Source organism: Cydia amplana, chromosome 5 (genome assembly GCF_948474715.1).
Source record: "Cydia amplana chromosome 5, ilCydAmpl1.1, whole genome shotgun sequence".
NCBI classification, from domain to species: Eukaryota; Metazoa; Arthropoda; class Insecta; order Lepidoptera; family Tortricidae; genus Cydia; species Cydia amplana.
In genome coordinates, this window is record NC_086073.1 from 4,961,953 (window position 1) to 4,984,528 (window position 22,576).

The following is a 22,576-nucleotide window of genomic DNA, read 5'->3' on the forward strand; positions in this document are numbered from 1 at the left end:
ATATTATATTATTAATACCTATTTATATTTGTTTCAATCACTATTTAGTGTAGGAAATCTAGGTAATTTTCATTATTGCTTTTTATTCGGTTTCTTCCGTTGTGTTGTCGTCGTAAATATGACTAGGTCAAATTCAACGATTTTTATATTTTTTATAGACCAAATGGCTTAATATTTTCATTTTCCGTGTCTTGGATTTTTTAAATTACAATAAATACTATGAGCTTAATTGTGCTTATTTTATAACAATTTTCTTATAATAATAATCACATTATAACCGCAAATCCTTATTATTTATTTAAAAATTACCAATACTTTTGAAAATTACTTTCAATTCAAGCCTCAACACAAAATCAATTGAATCAATGGTAAACAACTTTTCCGGATCAGCCTGTACATCCGCGCGAGATAATAATCCAAGTTCAAGGCGCACCGCGCCGGGGTACAAGATTCCACCCGCTAGGCGCCCGCCACCATTCCACCGCGGATGCTAGGACGAACCTGATCCTTCCACGGAAACAACTGAAGATCATCCAGGGAACTGACTGCTAAGAAAATATCAACCATTGTGATTACTGGCCATCGAGAAAAACAAGTGACTGCTAAAAGTGGGGGAAGTTTCTGGCAGACTCGCTATGACCGTGGGAAAAATGTTGCTAATTTGGGCATTCACTTTAGTGTGAGTATTTGTTGATAAATATTATTTATACAGGACACTTGCACTACCTCTAACCCAAAGTGAAATGAAAAGTTTCATCGACAATAAAAAAAGTATAAAGAGGATAGTGGGCGACCGTTTTCCATACAAACGTAGTCTCCATTTTCCTCCCTGGATATTGACATAATGGAACATATTTTTTCACAATTTATTGTAGGTATATTAACCATACCCTTAGTTCGACTTTTTTCGATTTTTTATTATTTAATTATTACAATCTAGAGGAGCGAAAAAAATCCATACGGTACAAATTTTTAAACTTATATGTAATAATTAAAAATCGAAAAAGATCAAACGAAGGCACATTGATAAATATAATTACTTTAAATATTGTGGTAAAAATTGTATATGACATGTGGGGTATAATATTTTATTTAATATTTACAATTGTCCATGTCCTGTCCGATGGTGGCAATGGTGGCAAAGACCCAGTCTGGTACAAAGCACCGAAACAAGCTTTCAACTAATGATACTTCTGAGAAACTGACAAACTTTTACCTTTTAGCTGTGCAGCATCATGCTCGGATCGGTTCTCGCTACCCGAGCTGCCTCCTGGCGAGGCACCCGACCGCATCCTCAAGTTCATGGAAGAGACGTACAAGACCGGCCGAGGCAAGTCCGCGTCCGAGGCGGGGGAGCCCCTGCTCCTCACCCCGCTCATTGAGCAGAACAAGCTCGAGGAGGCTAGAGAAGCAGCGAAGGTTGACTCCGATTATATACTGCCTGATATGGACAGCTATGCTGGGTATTTGACGGTAAGGAAGTTTGCGAATAAGATATTTAAACAGTGGAAGGTTTGGTGTGGTAACTCTTCTAGGTACCTACTTCACAAAAATCACTAACTAACGATTTTAGAAAATTTTTGAAAGACCACCAACCTTTACAAGTTCAAGTATGGACCCGCGCTCGAGAACGCAAGTCATGCTAGACCGCCAGATTGTCAAATGTGCCACTAGCGCGCCATACACTAAAATATCGTTAACTTCAGCATGCTTTTCCTAAAACAGTTTGCAGAGAACGGACCGAAGTATGAAAGCCGCATTTCACACCATGTGTTTTATTGTAGGTGAACAAAGAGTGCAACGCGAACCTCTGGTTCTGGTATTTCCCGGTGACCGACAAGAAGGTGGAGGACACTCCGTGGATCATCTGGCTGCAAGGTGGTCCTGGTGTATCGTCGCTGTATGGCCTGTTTACTGAAATCGGGCCGTTTGTCGTCAATGAAGACGGCAATTTGGCAGGTAACTAATAACATATGCTAATAACACAGTATTCGCCGTTAGTGGGGCGTTCATTATTACCTTCTCTTTCAGGATAATTTTCTCTGACACACTATAGATAGAATAGTTTTCCCCAGAATTACTACAGTGTGAAAGGTTTTTTTATTTCTCCAAGAAAGGTTAGGTATATTGAGTCGAATCTTCTATGCAGAATCAGTTTGATATTTTGCGATATTTGATTGAGTAATATTTAACGATTTTTATCTGTCTTTGCTTTGGCAGTCTGAAACGTAATGTAGAGTTCCGTTCTCTCACTTTACATATCGATCCCTTGTTTCTTACACACGCAAGGAAAACCTATTGCAAATAGGGTAAATCCGCTGGAAATTAATTGTTTACAATACCTATCTAATTAAAACATAGTAAAAAACCAACTGCGTATTTAATACGCAAATAACATACCATGTACTTAATGTGTCACCAACAACAACTTACGCATCCAAAATTTATCTACAATGGGGTAACAAATGATAGGTCCTACACCTAAGCCTTCCTCAAAAATCATGATAGGTGAAAACCGCATGAAAATCCGTTCAGTAGTTTTTGAGTTTATCCCGAACATGAACACAGACAGACGCGGCGGGGAACTTTGTTTTATAAGGTGTAGTGATACCTATATCAAATAAGAAAAGGTTAAAGACCTGCTTAAAAAAGAAAAACGATGGTTCGATGATCTTAACACATTAGTGCGAACAGGATTTTATGGCATTTTAAATTTTGCAGCATCGACCCCGTTATGTTTAGTGATCACTGATCAAATATACGTATGCTAATAGACACATTAAGTATAAATAGTACCTAAATACTGAGCAATATGCATAAATAAATACTTAAGTACCGTAAAATGGGGTGAGTACGGGCAAAACTGACATTCAAACCTCAGATAACATTTTATTTTTATATGTATATGCAAACTGAATGGTGTATATAATAAGATTACTAAGTGTTCCGGACGTTTGTATTTTAGTTTTTATTTTATTTTGGGTAGTTTCATTTCATAACTTTGACGATAAACAGGAAATCCCACCTCACCCCGTGGTCATGTCATGATTTCATACAAAGGTGATTTTGGAAGATTGTTGGATCGATTTTTTTTATTATGAGTATTACTATAGCTCCATTTTAAATTGGAATACATTACTTTTGTAGCAGTAGCCTTAAAATTCCATCTCACCCCCCTTTCATCCCTTCTCTCCCCATTCATAACCCAACTCTCCCCGCGAACCCTACTCACCCCATTTTACGGTAACTTATTTTCTAAAACTTAATAAGTGACGTTATCCATACCTATACTAATGAATCAAGGAGTGTAATATAAATATTATAAATAAAAATACCGTACTTACATGTTTTATTGATTGCAGAACTAAAACATTCTTGGGGCAAGAACCACTCGCTGCTGTTCATCGACAACCCCGTCGGTACAGGCTTCAGTTTCACTTCCGATGATAGAGGATATGCCACCAATCAAACCACGGTAATGAGATATTTAAAGCACAGCTTAAAGAATGAAGCACGCTTGAACGGTCCGGGTCTGGGCCGAGGCGTTCGACACTTCTGTTTTATATACAAAGCATCACGTGATCACCGATCATTCGTCAAAGAAAACTAAGTGTCGGAAGCCTCGGACCCGAGCTGTTCTAACGTCTTCTTTAACGTTCAATTCGCCCGAAAAAAATCTTCAATTTCAAAGTGTTCATAAAAATAATGCCAAAGAGCATTCCATGGGACGTCGAAGTGACGGGTTATCGTAGGGTAAATGTATAAGGAAAGTGGACATGTGTTAGCCACGTCATATGATGAGACTTTCTCGAGTTGAATAGAACCCCTCTGTCACTCTACAAACTCTACATCTAAATATTGGGAAATTATATGATACAGATTGGTTTTGCTTTACTTTAATACATTTTAAGTTAAACTAATAATCAGACTAAGACAACGAAGCTTAATAAAAATAATTTAGCCTCAATTTTATATAAGTAGACTTCAACTTATGTGTCAAAATTTTAGATCGGCGAGAACTTGTACACAGCACTGCAGCAGTTCCTGACATTGTTCCCCGAGTTGAGGAAGGCGCCACTGACGATCGCCGGCGAGTCGTACGCCGGCAAGCACATCCCGTCCATCGGCATTCAGATCCTGTGGAACAGGGAGAGGGACCAAGACCAGCCGATTAATCTACAGGTAGGTTGAATCATCACCTGGTCTCTGATAGCCGGTTGAGACTCGCGGCTCGCGGCTCGGCTCGCGGCGCGTCTCGTGGCTCGCCTCGACACACTCGCGTTCGGCTTGTCATTCGGTTATAAACCTTATGCCGTGCCGATAGTGTTTAAATTATATTAGCTCGACGAGCTTGCGAGCCACGAGACGAGCCGCGAGCCCACCGCTTATGGCTCCTCTACACGATGGGCCAGCGCCGGCCACTCCAAGGGACGCAGCCATGCGGTAGAATGAGATAGCAATATCACTTGCTCCCTCTAACGCATAAATGCGTCCCTTGGAGTGGCCGGCGCTGGCCCATCGTGTAGAGGAGCCATTACACTCGCGTCTCGTGGCGCGGCTCGCGGCTCGACTCGTGGCTCGCGCGAGAGTCTAAACCGGCTATGAGAGTGTGGGGACTAGGAAATAAATGAAAGCAAAGACGGCGCGGCTACAGTCCAATATCAACCTTCGTACATTTCGACAAGGTTCATCATAATTAGCACAGGCCCTTTTGTCTCTAAGATTGACTACAAACTATAATCCATTGGATTTAGATCAGGCGAGTAGGGTGGCCACTCCTTTGAAATTATGAACCCGGTAACATTATTCTTTGCACCACTGCTAATTTTTCCGGATAATGATAACAGGTATAATGGACACGAAGAGGTGTGGAAGAAAGACTGCAAGTAGGTATACCTAATGACCTTAGCTAACAAAGTTATACAAGGAAATAAATGGACTTACGTAGCGTATTGTAGAACATAAGTAATGCATACGCATTCGATACCAATGGCATTTCTTAAAAGTCGGTTTTGTCAACTAAATGAGCCATTAACCTTAAGAAAATGAAGCTGCAAACTGCAAATATTCTTCGATACAAAAGGAAATATCTTCAAAAGACATTTTGCCTAACTGTGGCGTTTTACACTAGGTTATTATTATGGTTTTACAAATTGGTAAGTTATTAGATCATTCCATTAGGATAGAGTTTTTTTAGATACGTATAGTATATAATAGGTTAGGTACCTAATAAACCGTAAAAGAAGTAACCTTAAAATTCTACATCTATTTCGTGCGCAAAATCGCGGTCGACAATATTATACTTACTTTACTCTTTGGGTTTCTCTATTACTTATTCTATGGTAACCTCTTGTCCCCAGGGCCTAGCCATCGGCAACGGGTTCATCGACCCCCTGTCGCTGCAGCGCTACAGCTACTTCGTGCGCGAGGTCGGGCTGGTGGACGACAACGTGGCCGACTCCATGCGACACTTGGAGCTGGCCGTCACGCAGTTCATCAACAACGGGGAGATGGTTAAAGCTTATGCGGTAAGACATAGAGTTCGAATTTAAACAGAAAATAATATAACTATACGATTGTTATACCAGAATTAAAAAAATAAACAAATCAAAAACGAAAATAAGATTCAAACCTAAGTACGAGTAAATCTTCTGCATTGGACAGGTGGACTACCACCCTTAAATGCGTCATGTCATGATTGTTAAGTGCCCATAGTGCCAAAAACGTTCATAAATGGCCTACGTTTTATCAAGATGTTCGCGTGTGTGTGATATTTTTTCTAAAGGTTAATCAGTTCGGTCACTAAAGATCGGTTTTCCTAGGATAGCGGTGCCGTCATAGCGGCCGTCTCCATACTAAATAATACGGCTAAATATGGATGTCGTAGTATTTGTATTGATTTGTATGGAGACGGCCGCTATATGACGGCACCGCTATCCTATGAAACCAGAGCATAAGCTCTGGCTTGGCGATTAAATGCCGGCTCACTTGATGTAACTTTTTTCCAGTATTACAACTACCTGCTAACCACATTCCTCCGCGAATCCCAACTGGACAATCTGTACAACTTCCTCCAAACCGAGATCGGGCTCGGCGGTCCGCACATAGAATACCTGGAGCGCAACGAAGTGCGCCGCGCTCTGCACGTGGGCAGCACCAACTTCACGTCGGTCGGCGTGGTGTACAGGAAGCTGGTGCCGGACTTCATGAACAGCGCTAGGAAGTGGCTTGAGGAGCTGCTGGAGAACTACAGAGTCATGCTTTATAAGTAAGATGCCTATCTCCCACTTTGCTGTTGTATCGCCTTTTGTTGTTATTGATGTTGAAAAACCGGCCAAGTGCGAGTCGGCCAAGTGTTTCATCAACAAAAAATAGAGCAAAACAAGCAATAAAACGGTCACCCATCCAAGTACTGACCCCGCCCGACGTTGCTTAACTTCGGTCAAAAATCACGTTTGTTGTATGGGAGCCCCACTTAAATCTTTATTTTATTCTGTTTTTAGTATTTGTTGTTATAGCGGCAACAGAAATACATCATCTGTGAAAATTTCAACTGTCTAGCTATCACGGTTCGTGAGATACAGCATGGTGACAGACGGACGGACGGACGGACGGACGGACGGACGGACGGACAGCGGAGTCTTAGTAATAGGGTCCCGTTTTTACCCTTTGGGTACGGAACCCTAAAAAGTATGTTATACCTATACCTACTCTGAAAAGTCAGTAGAAAACCAATTTGAAAAATGTAACTGTCCATCGGTGGACCTTATGCCTTTATAATAAGGTTTACCGATGGACAGTTAATAGTGTGGGCGATGCGATGGTACGAAGGAGCGAGCTACTTAACAAGGATTTTTGCGCCTTTTTCTATGTATAAAGTTGCCTTGCCAGGGTATTTATGATTTTGGTCTACTATCAGACTTTCTTTCGCCTGGCAGTTTTAGCGTCCCAGTACCAATACCCAACACTCAAATAAAACATAAATTTGACCTTTTCCAGTAAGGTTAGTGACGAGATATATATATTCTATAATTGTATATTTTCCAATTTCAGTGGACATCTCGACATCATAGTGGCGTACCATCCGTCCGTGAATACTTACAACTCTCTCAACTTTTCCGGTGCGAAAACCTACAAAACAGCAAAACGCAACCCTTGGTACCACGACGACCTACTCGCCGGGTAAGATTTAACTGTTAGAACACGAAAATCGTGCCCTCGAGACCTGAGAATATGGGAGGGTATGTCACCACCAAGGAGGTGACATTTCCTTCCTGAACTGTATCGTCTGACCAGCCTACCCTACAAGTCCTATCAGAGAGCCTATTTTAAGCCCCTTCTACAAGGCAATCCAGCCAAGGACCTCAGGTGATCCGATCCATCCAGCCAACCGTAGGTGTGGACGGTGGTTTACGTCCGAACTGTCCGTTCAAGGCGACCGTGGAACGTCGGAAGCAGCACTTATACCTACTTATCCTATAATTTTTACTGTTCTCGGCCCATACAGATCATAGTACTCGTAGATACGACAGTAGGTAGGTACCTACTGTCGTATCTACGAGTACTATGATACAAGTGTGTAATAGGTACATACATGAGACACAAAAATATCGCGTCCGTAGTTGCAATATACCCATAAATGTATCTTTATTCCCTTTCCAATTTTGACTACTTTAAACTACCTAACCCTTCTACTCTTCTTTCAGGTACGTAAAAACCGCCGGAAACCTGACGGAAGTGATGGTTCTAGGCGCAGGACACATGGTGCCCGCTGACAAGCCGGCGCCAGCGCTCGGTCTTATCTCGGCCTTCGCCCGCTGCCTGTCTTTGGACGATGACACGGGGAACCTCGTCAACATAGATAGAAAATCTTTGCGGACCCGCCAACTCCCAGCGCAATAATCATATCGAGTCATATCTTTTGTAAAAGTGTTAATAAATCAATTATAAACAAGAGGTGAAAGTTTTGTCTTTTTAACACCGACTGGCACCTGGCACCCCTACTCCTTGGACCTTAAAGTCCCATTTAAGTTCTGACATTATCTTAACACCCTTTCCCTTTCCAATTAGGTAATACAGACAGAGTCTTCAATTAAGATAGGCAGTATGCCACCTCGCAAGTATATTATGTAGTGACGCACTCGCCTCGTGCTAATCGATTTTGGAGATTTAAGGGTTAGAAGACCCAATATGGATTAGTGCAGTGAGTACCTGCGAGAAACTTATGTCGAATTTGTTATCATATGAACGATAGATAACGCCCTTTATGCCTAGCGTGTAGGCGGTGTAGGTATAGATGGTCAAGCAAATCTTGTCAGTAAAAAAAGCCGCGAAATTTAAATTTCCTATGGGACGATATCCCTTCGCGCCTACATTTTTCAAATTTGCCGCTTTGACCTTGGTGGCTGACGGTGTGTTATGACACCGTGGTACTTTCCACATGTCGTCACCGTAAATACGGCCGTCTTTTGCGGCCGCTATATGATATGACGGCACCGGCAAGCTAGGTTTTCCTTCCATAGAGAATTTGAATTTCTCGCCTCTTTCTACTGACAAAGTGGGTTTGCCAAAGTATAGTTTATTTTAGCAAAGTACCTATTTCTACGCTAGATGGCGCTGTTCTGTGTAGTACCCTCCTACTAGCTAGGAGGACCCAAGGAGGACCAAGGGACTGTCTCATTTCAAATATATAGCTGGTCAACCAAATCTTGTCAGTAAAAAAAGCGCGAAATTCTAATTTTCTATGGGACGATACCCTTCGCGCCTACCTTTTTAAAATTTGCCGCCTTTTTCTACTGACAAGATCTGCTTGACCAGCTATAGACAGAAAATATCATGCTGTCTTTGTTTTACTCTAATACTAGCGCCCAAAAGAAAGGGATGAGTTTAGTTTTTTTGTTTTTATTTTATTTACTAATTAGTTGGGTTTGCCAGACTATAGTTTCGGTTTATTTGTTTTTGTATCATATTTCAACACGCTTTTTGAGTGAAACAGAAAAATATTGTGACATTTATTTTATTTCCACGACTAGCAACACTTAGCGATGTGACGAGTCCACTTTTTTTCAATTCGAATCATTCGAATTGATTCGGCCGCTGATTCGAATTCAAAATCGAGTTGACTCGACTCGACGATTCGCGTGGTTCGCGACAAGGTCACAGGCACAGGCGCGGAGCGAGTTGAGACGGCGAGTTACGCGGCAGTTGTTGTAAAAAGAACCTTCAGGGCACGGAATTAAGGTTTATTTTTGAATGGCCATACTAGCAGTGAATTCGAGTTGGGATACTTGGAATGGCGAATCAAGCGGCAGTTGTTGTAAAATGAACCTTCGGGTCATGGAATTAAGGTTTATTTTTGAATGGTCATAGTACCAATTCGAGTTGAGACGGCGAATCGAGCGGCAGTTGTTGTAAAAAGAGCCTTCGGGCTACAGTATTAAGGTTTATTTTTGAATGGCCTTAGTAGCAGTGTGATAGCGTTGACTCGGCTCGGCGAGTTGTTCGCCGAGTTAGCTAGTGGTCGAGTTGATTCGAATTGCCCATAGTCTTGATTCGAATTAACTCATCTGTAGGCTGATTCGAATTATTCGAATCAGATAACTCGACTCGCCCATCGCTAGCAACACTCACTGTGGTGACGTTTTCCAAGATCGTGCCGTGTAAAGATCTCAGAAAAATCGACAGAAAAAGGAAAAACAATACTTTTCTACAAATATTTTGTGTGTTGAACGTAAATATTGATTATGTGGACTGTAATAACGCGTCTCATTGCAATTTAGTTAGTTTTTTGATGAGATAGAAAAGGAATAACATCTCATCATGATCACGACAGCTTCATTATTCGTTTGCGCATTATCGCTTTTGACATGTGTAAAAGCGTTTTATTTACCCGGCTTAGCCCCGGTAAATTACTGCAGTAAAACCGGCGAGGATAACGCAAACACTTGCAAAGTAAGTACAAATAATGCATTTGAAATTCGGTGCATACGCCCAGGATGTTTTGGCCGTATAAGCCGTCACCGCATTGACAATTTCATGTTGCGATTTATTACTTTTTACTGTGAAATTCGTGATAACGAATAAATAGCGGTACTAATTGTGCCCTAACATCTATAATTATAATACCAAATTACAATTTACAAAAGAATCTTGTTGAAAACCATGTTAAATCATATGAAACACAGTAACATTTTGTGTATTTGTTTCAGAACGAAATCCCATTGTATGTGAACAGATTAAACACAGAAGAGTCAGTGATACCATTTGAATATCACCACTTTGATTTCTGCACAACAGATGAAACTCAATCTCCAGTCGAGAATCTTGGTCAAGTTGTGTTCGGGGAGCGAATTAGGCCAAGTCCGTACAAGCTGAACTTTATGGAAAATGTGGATTGTGCAGCTGTGTGTACGAAAACATACAAGGGATCGAACCCTGAGTCGCTAAAGAAGTTGAACCTGTTGAAGATGGGAATGGCGCTGTATTATCAGCATCACTGGATCCTGGACAATATGCCGGTGACCTGGTGCTACTTGGTGGACAAGGAGAAGACTTACTGCAGCACTGGATTCCCTATGGGCTGCCAAGTCAGGAGGGATTTGGTAAGATAGTTTCTTATAAGATTTTTTTTCTAGTTTTAAAGAATGTTTGGTAATGTACCACATTATACTTCTCATGGATGGATGGAGAGTCTAAGATTACTTTCTCCAAATCAAAAAAATGTGGTTGCTAAGCATGGTTTTGAGTTAAAAATGTATCGCAAAGATAAAAAAAACTAAATGTATATCAGAATATACAAACTTGTGCTACTTGTAGTGAGTTGTAATGAGCACTGGTTGTTCTTGTTACAATGCAAGGACCTTTAGGTATATTTGGGAATGTAAATAAATACAATACCCGTTTGTTTGTATGACTGTGCTCAAGTCGGTATTTATATTAAAATGGAATCTATATTGGTATCATATTACTGAATATTAATTCTAAACAGCACAGTTAGAACTTGTTTCATTTGTTACATTACAATTTATGGTACTAGGTCATAGTCATCAAAATATTGAAAAAATAATACAAATTCTCACATCAGCTAACAAAACTGAAACTTTATTGGCTGTTGCTTCATTTAGTAACAGTTTTATTCTGGGTATAATTATGCACATTACCAATCATAACTATAACTACCCATGAAATACAAAATAAATAACTGTTACAAATTGTTAATTTATTTCTTACTGTATAAAATAAACATCAATTTATTGATCGCCAAATTTTTCTCTTTTACTCCAATGAAGGCGTAATTATAGTGACAGAGAAAGATGCCCGCAATTTGCGAACTTCGATTTTCGCGATTATAGCCCTGGTTTTTATGGAATGTGTATAATCTACATTTGTTTGGTTGCTTTCGGTACAAGACATGTGGCCATGTATGTGAGATAAACACAACTTGTGGAATTTTAGTAAACAATAGTTTGTGTTGTTATCATTCCCACAATAGGACTAACATAACATTTGCTATTGCATAACTTATGCTAGTATGCCACAGCACTGAGACCTCTGTAGCATACATCAAGAATGAGTGCTACCGAGGCAGTGGCGAATTTGCAGTCTTGGCCGCCCTAGGCCCTAGGCCTTTTAGTAACTACTAGCTGCCCCTTTCTCAGCCAGCATCATAGAGACTGCCGCCCCTAACGTCATGCCGCCCTAGGCCTACTGGGCCTTAGGGCAAATCCGCCACTGTACCTAGGGATTGCAAACCAGACTGATTTTCAATCCAGCCGATTCGGCCAATTAGGTAAACATACCTAATTTCTTTGGACACATTTTTGATGAAGTTGTCTTTACATTGAAATGTACAGACAACATTTCAATGGTATTTCTGGTGGATTGGGAGTACTCAGGGACCTCTCCCATTACCAGACAACAAGTATATCATCAAAATATCAAAACACTTCATCATAAATATGTCTAAATAAATTAGGGGGACCAAAATATTCTTATATTGACCCCACTTTATTCTAAAATAATAAATGTAAATCCAGGACACATGCACACCGATCGTAGCCACTAATCAGGCCCCGGTCGGCGCTTACTTCCTGTTCAACCACGTGGACATCGAGATAACGTACCACAGCGGCGCCGAGGAGGAGTGGGGTGTCGGCTTCGGCGAGAATGGCGGCAGGATTATCTCGGCTAAGGTAAGCTTGCGGCTCGGAAATGCAGACCTCACAAACCCCCATGGCTATGCCATATTGATAAGGTTTCAAAACCGAATTGATAAAAGAAGTCCATTTAACCTACTAAGGCCCACGGTTCTTTCCGTAGTACTAAATACGCTTATTAAATATAACGCGAAATTGGAAACCTTATTGGAATGGTTGAAGTTCTATAGTATACTGTATCCGTGCGCGTTATTTGACGTCTTTAGCGGTTAAAGGGTTATTAGGTACATGTGTCCCTAAAGGTTAGATAAACAATGAAATTAATGTAAGGTATAAGGATTTTTGTCGTTTTTAGGGGTCCGTACCAAAAACGTAAAAAGGAATCCTTATTGTGCGACTCTGCTCGTTTGCCGACTCAAACATAGAAAGTATTATTTAAATTGTTTTTATAATTTTAAATGTTTTGTCCCAAATTTTTTATTTCAATTGTATCACAGATCAAACCAGCCAGCATCCGGCACACGAACACCGAAAAGCTAGACTGCAACGCTCGAACTCCCCTCGAAATACCCAACATGCTCACCGGAGACGAGACCTTCTCAATCACCTACTCCTACCGCGTCACCTTCCATCGGAACAACACCATCAAATGGTCATCCCGATGGGACTACATCCTCGAATCCATGCCGCATACTAATATACAGTGGTTCTCCATTTTGAACTCGCTGGTTATAGTCCTGTTCCTTAGTGGAATGGTTGCTATGATATTGCTGAGGACACTTCATAAGGATATCGCGAGATATAATCAGATGGAGTGTGGAGAGGATGCTCAGGTAAGGGGCTGTTGCATTGGTTTTATATTATCGGTGACAGTGACATATTTTAAAATTATGCTGAATGAAGGATCAACATAGTCTGAGCGTTCATCCCGGCTCTTGGGAGCCTGAAGTTCGCTTAGCAACTAATCCCCAAAAAAATATTGCCGTAATTTTTTTACGATAGCGACTATCATCTGACCTTCCAACCCACAGGGGAAACTAGGCCTAATGCTGAATTAAGGATAAAGTTCATTATTTGATACAAGTAAGGAAGTTTGATAAACATGATTTATAAGGGGTCAAAAGTAGCTCGAAATGGTTCGTGTAATATTACACACGGTTGCTGCGTCGCCAGTTCCTTTTTCTTTGAACTTGGCTGGACACGCTGCCGCGAGTTGGGTTTTTTAGAGTTGATATTACATTTCAAGTTCTCATAATTAGCATAGATTATGAAAACAAACTCTTCTCCTAACGACAAAAGGTTAACAAGATCCAAGAGTACCTACCATGCATTTTATTTTATCCTCTATAAATAGACCTCCCATTCCAAAGTATTTTAAACTTTATTTTAACAAAAAAAATCATTTTTCTTGCCAAGTTTTGGTGTGTGGGCGGCTAGAGGTTATAATTAAAAGTGTCAGCACCAAAATTATTCCTTTGTAACGCTACCACAGAATAAATAATAGTACTAAGTACAGAAGACTCACTCTCTAACAAAACGCGTCTGTTACGATCAGCACAGATATGGCCGCTAGGTGGCGACAGCGCCACGCGCGGCTTATGGCTTTCCCCAAAATTGGGGCCGAACGGATGTACTTTTAGCTACCTGTACGGTTACCATCAGTTTGTCACTGACATAAACGCCGTCGAGAACGTAATTTACTTTCTATACATCCCTTAGTGCAAACGGGACGGGGTCAGTGACAAACTGATGGTAACCGTACTGTAGCAAAGCGACGAAATCGCGGAGTGAGACACGCCTGACGCTACGCCTATCGTGTGCGGCGCGTCATCGTGAACCTTATCGGAACGCATAAAGGTTGATATTCGGTTGTAGCCGCGCGCGTCAGTTGACGTCTTTGGCGGTCAAAGGGTTATACCATTCTACATCCGTTACTTTCAAACGATAAACAGACGTAATAAGTATTTCCTGTTGTCCTACAGGAAGAGTTTGGTTGGAAACTGGTGCACGGAGATGTGTTCCGGCCGCCGCGGCGGGGTATGCTGCTGGCTGTCTTCCTGGGATCCGGGGCACAGGTACAATAAACGAACAATTATATACTTGGTCAACCAGATCTTGACAGTAGAAAAAGGCGGCAAATTTGAAAAATGTAGGCGCGAAGGAATATCGTCCCATAGAAAATTTGAATTTCGCGCATTTTTTTAATGTCACGATTTGGTTGACCAGCTATATCTAAACATACATGACGGTCATATACCTATACAACTGATAACGTGCTGCCTAATATAAGCCATTGAATGTAGGACTTTGAAATCTGTAAAACCTATCTTCAAATGTTGTAGATTCATTAACCTCTCTTGCCGGAACGCAGATCCATGTTAGTAGGTATTTAAACTCTAATTAACAATTAATTAGAATTCAATACTTACTGCGCGGATCAACGTTCCGGCAAATTCATAGTAGACACGTTTTGAGATTTTAGCATGACTCGATTATTTGGTAGATGTACTGAGATTCTTGTACTAAATAAATATATACCCGAAACTTTTGTAAAACCGTCAAACGCTCATTTGTTCCATTATTGTTGAATTAAAAAAAAGTTTTATACGCAAAGTATCGCGACATCATTAAATACTTAATGATGTTGCTTGATTAATAGCGATTTGGAAACCTATAATTTTGTTGGTTACCAGGTTACCACTATAACCACTATTACACGGTTGACCCAGCCAGCTGGGCGAGATTTTATCGCCATTCTGGTAATTGGCGGTCGGGCCGCGATAACACACAGCACACATCACATATTAATGATGATTTTAGGAAAAGGTAGTAAGCGTCCATTGATTAATTTTGCTGTTAGGTAGGTATTTTTAAATCAAAAGAGTTTTTGTAAGTTAATCAGCAGGAAATTACAGATTGTTTTAGAGGAGGGAAAATTAAACCCAAAACAAAATCCCGAGCGTAATGTGGACAAAATACACATAGGACATTCGTTTAAAATAATATTTTGTTGTTTTATAAATAATCCTGAGCCTAGTCGAGGCAAATACAAATCATATGTTTTTAGTTTCATTTATTCCTGCAACGGAAAAATAGATATCAAACAACAATGCCCCATTCCTTATCACTGTTGTATTAAATGCGATTAGTCAACTGTGATTTTATTGCTCTTTTTAACTTCATAACGAATAAAAAACAACCAAACCTATAATATTATACTACCTTTTGCCTGGTTGATGATAATGATGATGTTTGATAAAAACTAGTCTCTCAAATTTCTCTATCTACAATGTTTCAGCAGTATGAGCGTGAAGAGGTAACAAACAGACAGAGTCACTTTCGCATTTATAGTAGTGGAAAGGAAATGTTGCATGTTTAATTTCCTTTTCCCTTATTCCCTGATAGAGTTCACTTTCAGAGTAAACTGCGTGACCTACGAGTATGAACTAACAGACACAACAGAGTTACATTCAAAGTAGAAATTGCCTCTGTGTATGTACTTGTTAACTCTTTACTGTACAGAATATTCAAACACAAATATGGTACAGAACAGGCAGTACAAAGGAGAACTTATCCCTTTACAGGCCCTCTCCCAGTTAACGTTTGAGTAGATGCATGTGCATGGTATAATAATATACTATACTCCGCCTGGTACTCTCTTCCGAGATTCGCGAATGACCTAACTGTCACTTGCCTACGTCATCATGCTGTTTACAGGTTCTCAAACTTTAAAATGTGGGAGAATTTTAACCAACGGTGAAAATTATTTTAACGGCATTAATTTTAAGTTATTAATGTAGAAACATTGTAAAATAAAACAAATCTAAAATACTGCACTTTTCACTCCTACCTTTACAGTTCCGAATAGAGCAGCCAACCATTTTCGTAACAAAACATTAAATACCAAGCTTACGACGTGAAAAGTTTGGAAAACACTGCGACTGCTGACACTGAGCGAGAAGGAAATAACAATTAACACGCGTTCGACAAGGATGACGGTCAGGGACAAAATGGCGGATTGTCAAATGTGACAGCGCTATCCTGTGTTGCCAGTAGTGTAAACAGAATTACCCGAACGTCTGAAATTTCTTTCGTGAATCGGAAGATATTGCTAACGAATAATTAAAAATGACGTGTTATTGTAAAATTTAAGATAAAATACATATAAATGAAAATTATAAAATTATAAAGAAATATTTTAACTTATTAACCATAGATATAATGTACCCATGTAACATGTTATGTTGAAATAAAGTGGCAATGTTATTGTGACGTAGGCAAGTGACACTCTGGGAAGAGAAGACCATGTTTTATTAGACCATGTGCATGTGTATTATTTCCAGGTATTCGGCATGACCCTGGTGACCCTCGCGTTCGCGTGCCTCGGTTTCCTGTCGCCCGCCAACCGCGGCGCCCTGATGACGTGCGCGCTGGTTGCCTGGGTGTTGCTAGGAGCGGCCGCTGGTTATGTCAGCGCGCGTATCTACAAGAGCTTCGGCGGAAGGCGGTGGAAGAGCAACATTTTGTTGACCTCGATGGTGTGCCCTGGGTGAGTCACTATCACTAACAGCATCACTCTTAGCTGCCCATCGGTGGACCTATAGTGGGATTATTCGTATTTACATTATTTGACACATTATGACTGACGTATATAGAGATGTAACTAACCCAAATCGATTGTCACAGCAAGCGATTACGATTGGATGGCACCTAGACTGAGGTATCGAATTGTGACGTTTATTGAATTTTTATTTGAGATTTAAATAAAGCTGGAATTATATGGTTAATAAATAATAATAAGAAGATATAATACATTTAATAATGCTTTGTTATAAATATCTAATAACTACTGTAATATGAATGATTTATAACAAAATTTACCTAGATTTAATAATGTTTAAAAATTTGACGTGTAAAATGTATATTTTATGAATAAAACATTGAATTGAATTGTTGCGACCTAAAATGAAAAATGTATATCGATTTACTTAAACGACTACCGATTTATAACGGTGGTGTCCGGCCAACCCTAAATTAAAAAAGACTTAAAACGTAAACGTTCGCAGTGCAATTGTCTTCCTTTGTAATTTCGATGTGCAAGACATTTTACGTTGTATTGCTGTTGTGAGTGACATGTGTCAAATAATGCAAATACGAGTGCACAAAGTATAATGTCTTTGCAATAAGGTTTACGAACTTTCAGTTGACATTGTTCACGATGGTACAGTCGACGTCAAAGATATGTTTACATTTTTCGCCTTTTTACAAAGGAGAAGTAAGGTACAAAAGTACTGTACTGTACAGATCGTACTGTAAAAGAAGGTTCTTGTTTTTAACGGGTCGAACTTTTACCCAGTCATCGCCGTAGTAATACACAGTAATATACGATGGCCATGCTAAATTATACATTATGGAGCCAAGGAGTAAGAAAGCAGTTCAGTAACTCTGTAAATAAAATAATCCCGTGACCATAAAAACAACTATTTCATTTTCTCTGTTCCACTTTCTATGATGACTATTTGCAATTTTTGTTTATGCTATATTTTTTTACAGTGTGGTGTTCTCTCTGTTCTTCATAATGAACCTGGTTCTCTGGGGCAAGGGCTCATCGGCTGCGATTCCATTCTCGACCCTACTAGCGCTACTGGCTCTGTGGTTCGGAGTTTCTGTGCCGCTAACTTTCATTGGAGCTTACTTCGGCTTTAGGAAGAGGGTGAGCTATTTTCAACTCTATTAATATTGATATAAGAATCAAGGGTACATCGGCTGCGATTCCATTCTCGACCCTACTAGCGCTACTGGCTCTGTGGTTCGGAGTTTCTGTGCCGCTCACTTTCATTGGAGCTTACTTCGGCTTTAGGAAGAGGGTGAGCCATTTTCAACTCTATTGCTATTTATATAAGAATCTAGGGCTCATCGGCTGCGATTCCATTCTCGACCCTACTAGCGCTACTGGCTCTGTGGTTCGGAGTTTCTGTGCCGCTCACTTTCATTGGAGCTTACTTCGGCTTTAGGAAGAGGGTGAGCCATTTTCAACTCTATTACTATTGATATAAGAATCAAGGGTACATCGGCTCCGATTCCATTCTCGACCTGTTGGCCCTGTGGCTCGGCGTCTCTGTGCTGCTTAACTTTCATCGGCGCTTTGGCTTTAGGTAAAAGGTGAGGCAATTTCAACTCTACTACATTTAACATAAAAACCTAGTGCTTTGAGGACTATTCATTTTTTCGACACCGTGTCAAACACAAAAGCGGTCACTCGGACGCCACGTCACCGAAGTGTCAAAACTGAATTTGAACTTTATGCATGTGCACGTAGGTCTATGTTGCTCTGTGGTATGTGACCGATTGATCCGTCTTTGGCGTTTGACTTGCGGTGCTGATATATCCATCATTCGCGTCCAAATGGTTAAGTATAAGTTGTTGACAGATTTGTTTAGTTTCTAAGGAAACGTTTTTTTGAAGTGAAAACTTTAGCGGCGCTGGGCACTTTTTGAGGTGGGGAAAAAATGATAAACTCGAGACAGCGTAAGGCGATCACGTGACCGTAAGGGGCGTAAGGTTTAGATGGCCACTCATAATTTAGATGGCATTTAAATCAATAAAGAAAAACTCAAATGTTATTTGACATTTATGTTGCGGACTCCTTTTCAAGACTCTACCTGTTCAAATTGTCATGGCAGTATGTAAATAAACATGTCAATGAAAAAGTGTGATCTTATTTGAGAATGATAATAATATAGAATAAATAAATAGAATACCTCCGCTAAACGTATGTATCGTGTTACCGGGCGTCGGTAACATAGTGAGGTGAGTTTTCACTTCTATCGGCACTCCCGGAGTGCAACCGTTGCTTGTTTTTTTTTTAATTGTAACCCTCATCATGTATGTGAATGTCATACTTGAGATCCTATTTTACTAATTCTGAACTAATGTGTTTCCAGATCCTGGACCACCCCGTGCGTACGAACCAGATCCCACGACAGATCCCGGAGCAGTCTCTCTACACGCAAGCAGTGCCCGGCGTCGTTATGGGCGGTGTTCTACCGTTCGGGTGCATCTTCATACAGCTGTTTTTCATCCTCAACTCTCTCTGGTCCAGCCAGGTAACACTCAAACCAACCCTGAACTGTCGAAAAAAAGCGGCCAAGTGCGAGTCGGACTCGCCCATGAAGGGTTCCGTATTTAGGCGATTTATGACGTATAAAAAAAAACTACTTACTAGATCTCGTTCAAACCAATTTTCGGTGGAAGTTTACATGGTAATGTACATCATATATTTTTTTTAGTTTTATCATTCTCTTATTTTAGAAGTTACAGGGGGGGACACACACATTTTACCACTTTGGAAGTGTCTCTCGCGCAAACTATTCAGTTTAGAAAAAAATGATATTAGAAACCTCATCATATCATTTTTGAAGACCTATCCAATAGATACCCTACACGTATGGGTTCTATGAAAAAAAAATTTTTGAGTTTCAGTTCGAAGTATGGGGAACCCCAAAAATTTATTGTTTTTTTTCTATTTTTGTATGAAAATCTTAATGCGGTTCACAGAATACATCTACTTACCAAGTTTCAACAGTATAGTTCTTATAGTTTCGGAGAAAAGTGGCTGTGACATACGGACGGACAGACAGACGGACAGACGGACAGACAGACAGACAGACAGACATGACGAATCTATAAGGGTTCCGTTTTTTGCCATTTGGCTACGGAACCCTAAAAAGGCTGTCCTATCCTCCTTAGGCCCAAGGTCCTACCTATAGTACCTCTTCAGTTCGATGAAATGTAAATCCTATTAAATTGGAACAGAGTTGCTTTTGCTGTTTCGTTCAATTTTCCAACAACGCAAAATCAACTTTATTTCCTAGACTATAGGTTCAAATTTCAGTAGCAAATTTTGGATTTTTAATTTGTATGGCTAGCCTTAGGAGGCTGTAGAAAATGTCCGTCAACATCTGTTCAGTGTATGAATCAGACATTATTTGTGACGTCCCACGGGTAAAGGTACCTTATGGCGGTTGGCCCTTACGCTGTTATTAACACCGCTCCAATATTAATGCGGTGTTATGGTTGGTATTCAATCTGTCCAATTTCTTGGTCCAATGTGCATTGCGTCGCACTCTCTCACTAAGCAAACTGTGAGACGCAAGTACAAATTGGACAGGTGGAATACCACCACATGCGACGTAAGCGCCAGGCGCCACGACGAGGTACCTTTTCCCGTGGAACGTCACGTATTTTTTTTGCGGTCTCTACATTAAACCAAAGTTCAATATAACCTGCATTACCTTCGTAATATAGCTTTTATTAAAGAAAACAAATGAAAATGAGACGATGACGCTTTTTTGTGTACGTCAAATTATTTACCGATATTTAGTTTGAACAATACACTGACAATCCAACCTCTAGACTGAGCTTAGGCCAATTATTTCATGAAACCGATGCTGCCAAGAATACGGGGGTGCGGGGTGACGAGGTGAGCGAATCCTGTGCCGTGATTGGTCCGTTCAAAGACACGGACCAATCACGGCACGGGATTGACTCGAAGATGGAGTAACGCTACCGTATGTGTGACAGAGGGGGTAGCGCGACTATGCTATGTCTAGAGGTTGGATTGTCTGTGGAACAATACAACTAACCACACTCCCATCTTTCCAGATGTACTACATGTTCGGCTTCCTGTTCCTCGTGTTCGTGATCCTGGTGATCACGTGCTCGGAGACCACCATCCTGCTGTGCTACTTCCACCTCTGCGCCGAGGACTACCACTGGTGGTGGCGCGCCTTCTTATCCTCAGGCTCGACGGCCGCTTACCTCTTCGTCTACTGCTGTCATTACTTCGTCACCAAACTGAACATAGAAGACGCCGCATCGACCTTCCTATACTTCGGTTACACGCTCATCATGGTATTCCTATTTTTCCTTTTAACGGGCACTATAGGGTTCATGGCTTGCTTATGGTTCGTGAGGAAGATTTACAGTGTAGTTAAGGTAGATTAGATGGACTTTGTATTCTCGTGTCTTAGACGTTTGGGACGTGTAAGGATTTTTATTCATCAGTGTATAGTTGGATTTACGGATGTGCTAGTTGCGCAGTTTCAAATTTGAAAAGTGATCGGAAAAATTTGGAAATTGAGGAAACTTTCGTTTTGGAAACGGAAAATTGAGATTACCCTACAACAATTTGAGGAGTTCCCTATATTTTTCAATTTTGGAAATTCTGACGGTACATCAGTAGTTGGACTTATGTACGTTCAACCAAAAGGTGTTAAGCACTAAATAATAAACATAATATTTCAACTTCATCAAGGTTGAAAGTATGCTGACATTTTTTTGGTCTGTTAGTCGACGTCGAAGATATGTTTACCCTTTTAAATCGTATTCAGTTGTGATGAAGCGAAAAATGTATACATATCTTTGAAGTCGACACTGTTGAGGGCGTTTTTACTGCAGATACTTATGGATATATGGGTAGCGGAGAGTACACATAATGAACGAATGTAAACAATCAAAATATACAAACTATTGCATGAAGTTAAAACATCCTTATGAATCTTATGATGAAGTATATTTGCTGTTGCATCTCAAAATTGAGTGAATGTACATTCGATTTGCTGATTTGACAAATTAATGTTTAATTCTAACAATTTCTTGCAGTACTTTATGACGGTTATTTGGTACACAAAAGTGATAAAAACGAAATTAGGGATTAAAAAAATTATATAGACAATGATGTGCCCTGTAAGTAATTGCAATTTTTTTGAGATTTTGCAGAATGATGATTTCATATTCAGTTAAATTCCGAAACAGGTGTATAACTGCAATTATACCTTGTCAAACTAACATGGTCATCTAGACTCTAGAGTAGTTATATTAAGTTGTATTACAAAACCCTGGTCATACTGCAAAATGTCAGCAACGACACACTATGTTATAATCTCTTCAAAGGATTGTTCGTACATTATAGTAGGTATAAGTACTTGCGATACCAGTTATCCGTACCTAGAACGACTTAGACTGCTTGACTTACATTTATAAATATATAAGTGTATTTTATTTCTCATCCGGTACGTGGTTATTTAAAATGTCGAGGTCTGTATTTTTTTTAATTTGGTGTAGGTATTCTATCAGAATAAAACAAAATATTGCGCTCTACATACTATGTCACTAATTACACTAGTTTTCTTGTATGTTTTGGAGTCCAGCTACGTCAATCTGGATGTAAATAAATGGTAAATGGGCAACACCTCCATAAGCGTAAGTTTTTAACAGAAGGTTGTCAAATTATTTCATTGCATATACTAACCTAGCCGGACTTTTAACCATTTAACCGCCAAAGACGTCAACTAAAACACGGAATGCTCGAAGGTTGATTTTGAGCACAACATCAATTCTGATTTGACAGCTTTTTTGTT

At 40.1% G+C, this 22,576-nt stretch overlaps 2 protein-coding genes across 2 annotated transcripts; both read left to right on the forward strand.

Moving 5' to 3' along the window:
* The first annotated feature begins 573 nt into the window (after positions 1–573).
* LOC134647831 (venom serine carboxypeptidase-like) lies at positions 574–7,973 on the forward strand. The gene is made up of 9 exons (XM_063502155.1): positions 574–679; positions 1,224–1,473; positions 1,785–1,959; positions 3,363–3,475; positions 4,009–4,182; positions 5,361–5,528; positions 6,009–6,268; positions 7,054–7,182; positions 7,707–7,973. Exons 1-9 carry the CDS (start codon positions 636–638, stop codon positions 7,900–7,902), a joined length of 1,509 nt encoding a protein of 502 aa, XP_063358225.1. The 5' UTR covers positions 574–635; the 3' UTR covers positions 7,903–7,973.
* A 1,649-nt stretch (positions 7,974–9,622) lies between these two features.
* Positions 9,623–21,291, forward strand: LOC134647825 (transmembrane 9 superfamily member 2). The gene is made up of 9 exons (XM_063502150.1): positions 9,623–9,951; positions 10,209–10,601; positions 12,036–12,191; positions 12,653–12,988; positions 14,138–14,230; positions 16,499–16,704; positions 17,709–17,868; positions 19,100–19,261; positions 20,820–21,291. The coding sequence occupies exons 1-9, from the start codon at positions 9,820–9,822 to the stop codon at positions 21,159–21,161; spliced, it is 1,980 nt and encodes a 659-aa protein (XP_063358220.1). The 5' UTR covers positions 9,623–9,819; the 3' UTR covers positions 21,162–21,291.
* Positions 21,292–22,576: the final 1,285 nt, after the last annotated feature.